Source organism: Bidens hawaiensis, unplaced genomic scaffold, assembly GCF_021521415.1.
Source record: "Bidens hawaiensis isolate Kalapana, Puna unplaced genomic scaffold, B.hawaiensis_p1.1 tig00058279_1, whole genome shotgun sequence".
NCBI lineage: Eukaryota > Viridiplantae > Streptophyta > Magnoliopsida > Asterales > Asteraceae > Bidens > Bidens hawaiensis.
The window spans coordinates 82,544-91,075 of NW_027500531.1; the positions used below are offsets into that span (position 1 = coordinate 82,544).

At 37.3% G+C, this 8,532-nt stretch overlaps 1 protein-coding gene and 1 pseudogene across 2 annotated transcripts; one reads left to right on the forward strand and one right to left on the reverse strand.

The window, feature by feature from the left end:
- The first annotated feature begins 662 nt into the window (after nucleotides 1–662).
- On the forward strand, nucleotides 663–2,343 carry LOC143602280 (uncharacterized). The gene is made up of 2 exons (XM_077079450.1): nucleotides 663–1,554; nucleotides 1,670–2,343. The coding sequence occupies exons 1-2, from the start codon at nucleotides 663–665 to the stop codon at nucleotides 2,341–2,343; spliced, it is 1,566 nt and encodes a 521-aa protein (XP_076935565.1).
- Nucleotides 2,344–5,130: 2,787 nt separating this feature from the next.
- Nucleotides 5,131–8,436, reverse strand: LOC143602285 (ABC transporter A family member 1-like; annotated as a pseudogene). Its single transcript, XR_013147806.1, has 13 exons — nucleotides 8,335–8,436; nucleotides 8,105–8,251; nucleotides 7,767–8,021; nucleotides 7,546–7,681; nucleotides 7,371–7,450; nucleotides 7,172–7,279; nucleotides 6,922–7,072; nucleotides 6,697–6,833; nucleotides 6,075–6,150; nucleotides 5,693–5,993; nucleotides 5,474–5,607; nucleotides 5,333–5,391; nucleotides 5,131–5,256 (listed from the first exon to the last, which is right to left on the reverse strand). The product of XR_013147806.1 is annotated as an ABC transporter A family member 1-like (transcript).
- Between the last annotated feature and the right edge of the window lie 96 nt (nucleotides 8,437–8,532).

An 8,532-nucleotide genomic window follows, 5' to 3' on the forward strand; every position in this document is an offset into this window, starting at 1 on the left:
TTCTATCATATCAAGTGGTATCAGAGCAGTTCATCCTTAGACGCTCTTGATCGTGAACCCTAATACACTCAATTTTCCCCAATTCGTGAACCTTAATTCATTCAGATTCTTTTCAATTGCAGCTTGAATTGATCGTTGTCGATCAATTTGTTCTTAAATTCATTTCAATTCAATCCAATTGACCAATTGTTCGGTCAATTACTTTCAAATCACACAAAATCTTCTTCAATTCTGATCTGACGTCATCAATGGCTACTCAAACTCGGAACCAATCGGTAGAGCAGCGTATTGGTGACCATGATGCGGCCTTGCAACGATTGGAAGCAACCGCTGGAATGAACATAAATCAGTTGTCAACTCTTAACCTAGAAATTGATTCTGTTAAGAATCAACTACATCAGCAGTCAGCTCAAATGGCTGCTCAAATAGCTGAAGTTCTTGCAACCTTGCAAGAATTAAAGGCTAATCAAACTAATAACAATGGTGGACAACATCAATAGTATAATCAAGGCAATAATAATCAATTCCATGGATTTGGGGGTTTTAATCGGCTAACCAAGATTGAATTTCCAAAGTTCAATGGAATCAATGTGGAAGGGTGGCTGTGCAAGGTAGAGCATTTCTTTTCAATTGATAATACTCCTGAAAATACTAAGGTTAGAATGGCTGTCATTCATCTTGAAGATATGGCTTTACTATGGCACCAATCTTTCATACAACCTAGAGGAGGATCTATTGATGGCATGACTTGGGTCGAGTATAAGGCTAATATCTCTACTCGATTTGCTATGGTAATGGATCAGAATGCTATGGCAGCCTTAGCATCTCTGAGACAACAAGATTTGACAATTGATGCCTTACAAACATTATGCCACCAATTTGATCTATCATTGACCAGAGTCACCTTGTGTGATGAATATGCTGTAAGTCTATTTCTCAATGCTCTTAAACCGGAGATTGGTAACCCACTGAAATTGTTAAGACCAAGAACCTTGCCTGAGGCTTACATGTTAGCTAGGCAACAAACAGATAACCTAAAACTTTTACCTAGTTCCTCTTACAAAACTAGTTACAAACCATCCTATAAACCTGTTGATTCCTACCCTAAATCTGTTTACAATCCTACTCCTATTTCATCTGCTAATCTACCCTTATTACCTGCACCACCATATAAACCAAGAACCACCAGAACCCTATCAACTAAAGAAATTGCAGACAAAAGGGCTAGAGGAGAATGCTTTGGGTGTATAGAGAAGTACTCTGCAACTCATCAGTACAAAAATAAGCAGCTGTTTTCTATTGAAGTTTGGGAAGTAGAAGAGGAATCTGGTGAACCTATTCTTCAAGAATTCTTAGACCCTCAGATCTCTCTTAATGCTATCATGGGAGTGTCTTCATATTCCACAATGAAAGTTACCGGTTCAATAGGTACAAAACCACTTCATATCTTGATAGATTCAGGTTCTACCCATAATTTTTTGGATGAAAAGATAGCTTATAAGATGAGTTGCCCTACTAAGGAAATGCCTTCTATGAAAATTACCATAGCTGATGGTAATGTAATGTCTTGTACAAAGGTATGTGAGAATGTCCAATGGATGATGCAGGGGTAAATGGTTCAAGACTGATGTTCTGCTTATACCTCTCACCAATTATGATATGGTGTTAGGCATACAATGGTTACAAAGTCTTGATGACATTACATGGAATTTTAAGGATTTAACTATGAAGTTCAAGGTTAATAACATAGTTTGTGAGTTAAAAGGGTCTAAGGAACAAACCTTTAGTTTGTGTTCTAGTGAAAAGTTACAATCACTGTTACTTAATAAAGGACAGATGGCTCAAGCACAATTGTTCAGCTTGTACTTGATGCCACCAGATGAATTTACCCATGTACCATTGGTACAGGGAAAATCTGATGTTTCACAGATCAATACATTGCTGGAAAACTATGATCATGTATTTGCTTTACCTACTTCATTACCACCAAAAAGAAGTTGTGACCATCAAATTATATTGAAAGAAGGAATCAGTGTCATTGCCCAAAAGCCATACAGATATCCTGCTGTTCAGAAGGATATCATTGAGAAGATGACACAAGAATTATTAGATATGGGCATTGCAAGAGAAAGCACCAGCCCTTTTGCTTCTCCTGTGGTGCTAGTTAAGAAGAAGGATGGAAGTTGGAGGATGTGTGTGGATTACAGGAAGCTTAATGAAGCCACAGTTAAGAATAATTTTCCTATACCTTTAATAGATGAATTGTTGGATGAGTTGGCCGGAGCTACAGTTTTTTCTAAGTTGGATTTTGAGGTCAGGTTATCAACAAGTCAGGATGCATGAACCTAACATCCACAAAACAGCATTTAAAACTCACCGAGGCCATTTTGAATTCCTAGTTCTACCATTTGGCCTTACCAATGCTCCAGCAACCTTCCAAGCCCTTATGAATGCTACTTTTAAGCCTCTATTGAGAAAGAGGTGTATTAGTTATTCTTTGACGATATTTTGGTCTATAGTGCATCCATGGCACAACACTTAGTAGACTTGGAAGAAGTATTGAAATTATTTCAAGCTAACTCCCTGTTAGCTAAGCAATCTAAATGCAGTTTTGCTGGTTCTAAGGTGGAATATCTGGGACATCTTATAACTGAGCAAGGAGTGAGCACTGATCCTAGTAAAATTGAGGCTATTGTTCAATGGCCCCAACCCACCAATGTCAAACAACTCAGGGTTTTTTTTTTAGGCTTAGCAGGCTATTATAGAAGATTTATTAAATCTTTTGGTAGTATAGCCAGACCACTTACCAATCTCTTAAAGAAAGATGCCTTCTACTGGACTGAAGAAGCTCAATTGGCATTTGAGCAACTAAAAGTGGCCTTAATTACTGCTCCAGTGTTGGCTCTTCCTGATTTCTCTAAGGTCTTCATCATTGAGACTGATGCATCCGCAAAAGGACTTGGAGCTGTCCTTATGCAAGAAAATCACCCCTTAGCCTTTATTAGTAAAGGCATATCAGTTAAGCAACAAGCCATGTCAGTTTATGAGAAAGAGCTTTTGGCAATCTTAATGGCAGCCAAACATTGACACCATTATTTGATTGTCAAGCATTTTATCATCAGATTTGATCAAAGAAGTTTGAAATACTTATTAGATCAAAAGGTTAGCACTCCTTTACAACAAAAATGGCTGGCCAAACTTTTAGGTTATAACTATGAAATTGTTTACAAAGAAGGGGTGGACAATAAGGTTGCAGATGCTTTATCCAGGGTAGAAAGGTTGGCTCTTTTTGAAATGGGTCTCAGTTCTATTCAGTCAGATTTATGGCCAAGAATTAAGGAAAGTTGGACATCTGATCCCAAACTCCAGTCTATCCTAAATAAGTTGCAGCATACTTCTATTATTAAAAATTGGACATCGGATGGGCAAGTGCTTAAAAGGAAGGGTAAAGTGGTCATTGGTGATGATTATCCGCTTAAAAATGACATTTTGCAGTTATGTCATTCTTCTCCTGTGGGGGGGGGGGGGGGGGAGGGGGGCACTCAGGTTAATATCCTACCTTACAAAAAGTTAAAACAATTTTTCTATTGGAAGAAATGTGATATTGATGTGAAGCAATGGGTCAAGAATTGTCACACTTGTCATAGGGCTAAATATGAGAGAGTGGCTTCCCCTGGACTATTACAGCCTTTACCTACCCCTAAATCAATTTTCAGTGATATATCCATGGATTTCATTACCGGGTTGCCTAAGTCGGTAAAGATGCCATCTTGGTGATTGTTGACAGATTCACCAAATATGGACATTTTCTGCCTCTCACTCACTCCTTATACTGTTGCTCAGATTGCTCAGCTAGTGATTGATAATGTATTCAAGCTACATGAGTGTCCTACTACTATAGTTTCAGATAGAGATCCTATTTTTTTGAGCCTATTCTGGAAAAATTTTATGAAATTGCAGGGAGTTCAACTGATCTTTTCTTCTGCCTACCATCCACAAACTGATGGTCAAACAGAAGTCCTCAATAGGTGCCTTGAAACCTATTTGAGGTGTATGGTGATGGATGATCCAAGATCTTGGTCTAAATGGGTCACTTTAGCAGAGTGGTGGTATAATACCACCACACTTTCTGCAATTGGCATGAGTCCATTTGAGGCCTTAGATGGCATTCATCCACCCCTGCATTTACCTTACATTCCAAATGAAACTCAAATAGAATCTTTGGATTCATGGTTCCAGAACGAGAAATCAAGTTAGTATCTTTGAAGACTAATTTGGCTAAAGCCAAGAATCGGATGAAACAACATGCAGACAAGCATCATTCTGAGAGACATTTTGAAGTAGGCAATTGGGTGTATGTTAAACTACAGGCATATGTGCAGACCACTCTAAAGAAACATCATCATCAGAAACTAAGTCCAAAAATACTATGGTCCATTTTTAATTATGGACAAAATTGGCTCAGTTGCATATAAATTGGACTTACCTGCTTCTTCTCAGATCCATCCTGTCTTCCATGTATCTCTTCTTAAAGCTGCTCCAGGTCCTGTTTCAACTGTTACTCCATTGCCCCATGCTGCAGACTTTACTGTTCAACCTCGTGCTATATTAGATCAGAAACTATTACGAAAGGGTACACGAGCGGGTGTGCAGGTTCTGGTTCATTGGCAGGGATTGCCGATCACTAAAGCTACCTGGGAGGATTTGGAACTTCTGCAATTAAAGTTTCCGCACTTTGAATCTTGAGGTGAAGTTTCAGGTCAACAGGGGGGTATTGTTACAATAGTTTACAATAGTTATAATACAGGGACTTAGAATGTAATAGTTAGATAGTTTGGGATTTTGATTGTAATAGTCAGTTAGTCTGTTAGACATGTACAAATAACAGGATTAACTGAATAAACAGCATGCTTGATTTGGTGTAAACACTCTCTCTCTGATTTCTTGTTTCTATCGTATCAAAACGCAAGGTACATCAGTGACAAAAACCCAACGAAACTATAACCATATTACACCATGATGTACATACACTTTCCGTTATGCAACTATGTTAGGCTATCGACTAATAACTCACTGAATCGGCTCAAATGCCAACTTCATACATTTTTAAAAAGAAAAAACGGATCAGCAGGCCCGCCTCATCATCAACATTGGACAGATTTGTGTACTCAGACTCATGAATTGGCTGCAAAATGACTGAAAATGGTTTCAAGTGTTGACTGGCTTATGCTATACTCTGCTATCCCTAGTTGGTTTCTGCATCAAATATTTAGTTAGAAGAATCATATAACATAAAAAGCATATATATACAAACACACAGACACGCACACACCTGTTTCGCTCTATGAGTCCAAAAACATCGGCAAGTGAGAAGTCCTCTCCACGTGGCAACTAAAAAAATGGTTAATAAATTGATCAACCGATTGAAAACTAAATATAATATGTATAAATTAATTAACAGCAAGGAGGGTACCTGATATTTAACACTTAATCCATTGGAACCTTGAGATGTGGCCCCAGGAAACGAAGCCAGAACAAACGAATCTATCACCGAGAATTTCTCTTTTGCTAACCACCACTCTGAGAAAATTGGTAGTGGGAGACCACCTGGCATGTCCACCATCAACTAGTCATACATTAAATCCACAAAACATATTACATACTTATGTGAACATGTATAAAGAAAAGGTACCATCACGGGCCAGTTGTCAGGTAATTGCTCATCAAACATGCCACTAGAGCCGACATTATCTGTAAGAGTTCTTACTCTTTCTTCGTTTCCGAGCCAGCGTACGATCAAGATTATCATCTCTTTTGATAAACTAATCTCAGTGGCGGAAGCATCTTCAGATGTTATGGAGTCAGTCCCTCTAATACAAACCTCCAGGTCACCAAAAATGCTTCTCGGATGAGGACGGGATGTCAAATAGCCTTTCTTGAATCATCTGGCACAGTCTTTCCAAATCACCCGCGCTCACTTCAGTAGGTTTCACCTAATCATAGAAATACATAAATGGTTACTTTAGAAAAAGAAAAAAAAAAGAAAAAGAACAATAAAATCAAGAGATTCTTACTTCCAGTTCAAGATGATTTCCAAATCGTGTTTTTTAGATGTTGTGGACTGCCGATACACCTTAGTTTTCCTCCAACCTTAAATACATGGACTCGAATTAGAGATTCGGTAACTATAGATATTACAAAAGAGAAAATGCCCAAATGATCACTGAGGCTTGAGCATTTTGCATGTTTGGTCCCCAAATTTTAGAAGTTTCAAACTTAGTCCCAAACATTTGTGAGAGGGTTGCACGTTTACTCCCCACCATTAATCCCAATTAGTTTTAATAGAAAAGTGATGTCATGTACCATTCATGTTAGGGTAATTGTGTCCTCCTCAAATTTGAAACCCTAATAAATAACCTTTCAAAGTACAAAACTCCTAACATTGACTTCATCACTTTATGTTTTTAAGTTGCACATTCGATTTTGCGCTGACCTAAGGCGATGAAAGAGTATGTTATTAGGGTTTCAAATTTGAAAAGACACAACTACCCTTGCATGACTGACGTATGACATCACTTTTTCCATTAAAACTAGCTGGGATTAACGGTAGGGACTAAACATGCAACCATCTCACAACCGCTTAGACTAAGGGACCATTTGTTCAATTTCTCTATTATAAAAAGAAAAAAGGCGTACCATTATCCCAATTCTTGTGCAAAGAGCTTGAGCTTCATTCATGCTGTGAGTCGTTAAAATAACAGCTGTCTTTCCGCTTCTAGTTGATAGACGAGATATAACTTCCCACATAAACCGTTTTGCAATAGGATCCATTCCTGAAAATCATCATACATGAGTCTTTTCTTTTAAATCTTATACTAAGGAAAACATAATTAAAAATATCATATATAAATTATAATTAACCTGTGGATGGTTCATCCAAGAAAACAATAGGAGGATCTCCAATCATTGCAATTGCAACGGATAACTTGCGTTTGTTCCCGCCACTTAAAGTGAACGATTGCTTAGAAGCATGCCTTAACAAGTCAAACTCTAACATCTTATCCATTACAACCTGTCAAATTTGAAACATTAGCTAGTGTGATATACACATCTACATTTTACCCTCAAGAAATCAAGTATAAAAGATAGAATACTGTTATTTAAGACTTACATTGTCCAGCATGGATTCTGGGACACCTTTTATTCTTGCATAGAGTTCAAGATGTTCTTGAACGGTTAAAAATTCAAGCAGAGCATCAAATTGTGGACAATAACCGATCTGAAACAGAATTTATTAAAATATGTATATATATATTAACTGTATATATTTAATCTAAAATATAATAATAAGAAAATGAAAAATAGCGTACAAGCTGGAGAGCAGCTTTGGGATTCAATCGCATATCTTGACCGAAAATGAATGCAGTTCCATCACTTGGATATACTTCTCCTGCAAGTAATTTTATAACTTTCAGAGTGTGAAATACTGAAATAGGTTTGACTAATAGTCAAATACACGAAATTTGTTGACCAAAATGGATGTACCTGATAGCATAGATAAAGCAGTGGTCTTCCCAGCTCCATTTGTTCCCAAAAAACCAAAACATTCTCCTTCTTGGACTGAGAAAGTCAATGAATGGACTGCAACTTTCTTACCATGTTTTCTCCCTCCCGGGAAAACCTAATATACAACAAAATGGTTAAACAGACTGCATTGTTTTTATCATACTTTGAAGATAAAATGATGAATTAGAAGTGAAAATAACCTTGCGAAGATTACGCAGGTAGATGATGGCTTTATCAATGGAGCCTGAAAGAACCCTGTTTCTTTCAGTTTGCACATCTATATCTTCCTCAAGATCAATAACAACGTTTTTTGTCAAAAGGGGTTCAGAATATGAATCAGAAACGGTTGGATCGGTTCTTCTGAGCCGTTTCAGAAAGTTACTCATGTCAAATGAGTTTAATTTTTGGAGAGGGAAAACTTCAAGTCCAAGTGTTAAAAGAAAATAGACAATACCCTGTCACACATAAAGAAAATTAAATACTTTATGTCATTTAGCAATTTCAGCTAAACGATTATAATAAATAATCAGAAACACACCTCGGCTGCCAGATAACAAATAGATCCACCAGACACATTCCACCCGAAATATCCTTCACTCGATCCGTTTTTCATTCCTTGACGTAACAAAGCAAGTGAAGCGAGCCCGTCAGCAAAACAAAATCCTGGAGATAGTCGGAAGAAATTCTGGTCCAAAACACAGTGAATATTGTAAATCAGTAGTATACTTATAAATAATCTATATTGACAAATTACTAATATATACCAACCTTGAGAATAGAATTCAAGTTTTGAGTTGCTGGTATCAATCCCATAATGAATGATATTACCATGAGAACGATCCCCGTGAAAAAGTGGACCAAGAGAACAACATTCTGGAAACATAATAAAACAATCAGCATACTAAGTGTGGTACATTTTGGACTTTTGGTTTCATGATGCCGTGATAACATTCGTAATACCTGTGC

What these genes read in the sequence shown, in the direction of transcription:
- LOC143602280 (XM_077079450.1), top strand. Translation starts at nt 663, where the DNA reads ATGGCTGTCATTCATCTTGAAGATATGGCTTTACTATGGCACCAATCT. An exon ending in GAAAATTACCATAGCTGATG is followed by an intron (nt 1,555 to 1,669) that starts GTAATGTAATGT and finishes ATATGGTGTTAG; the next exon opens with GCATACAATGGTTACAAAGT.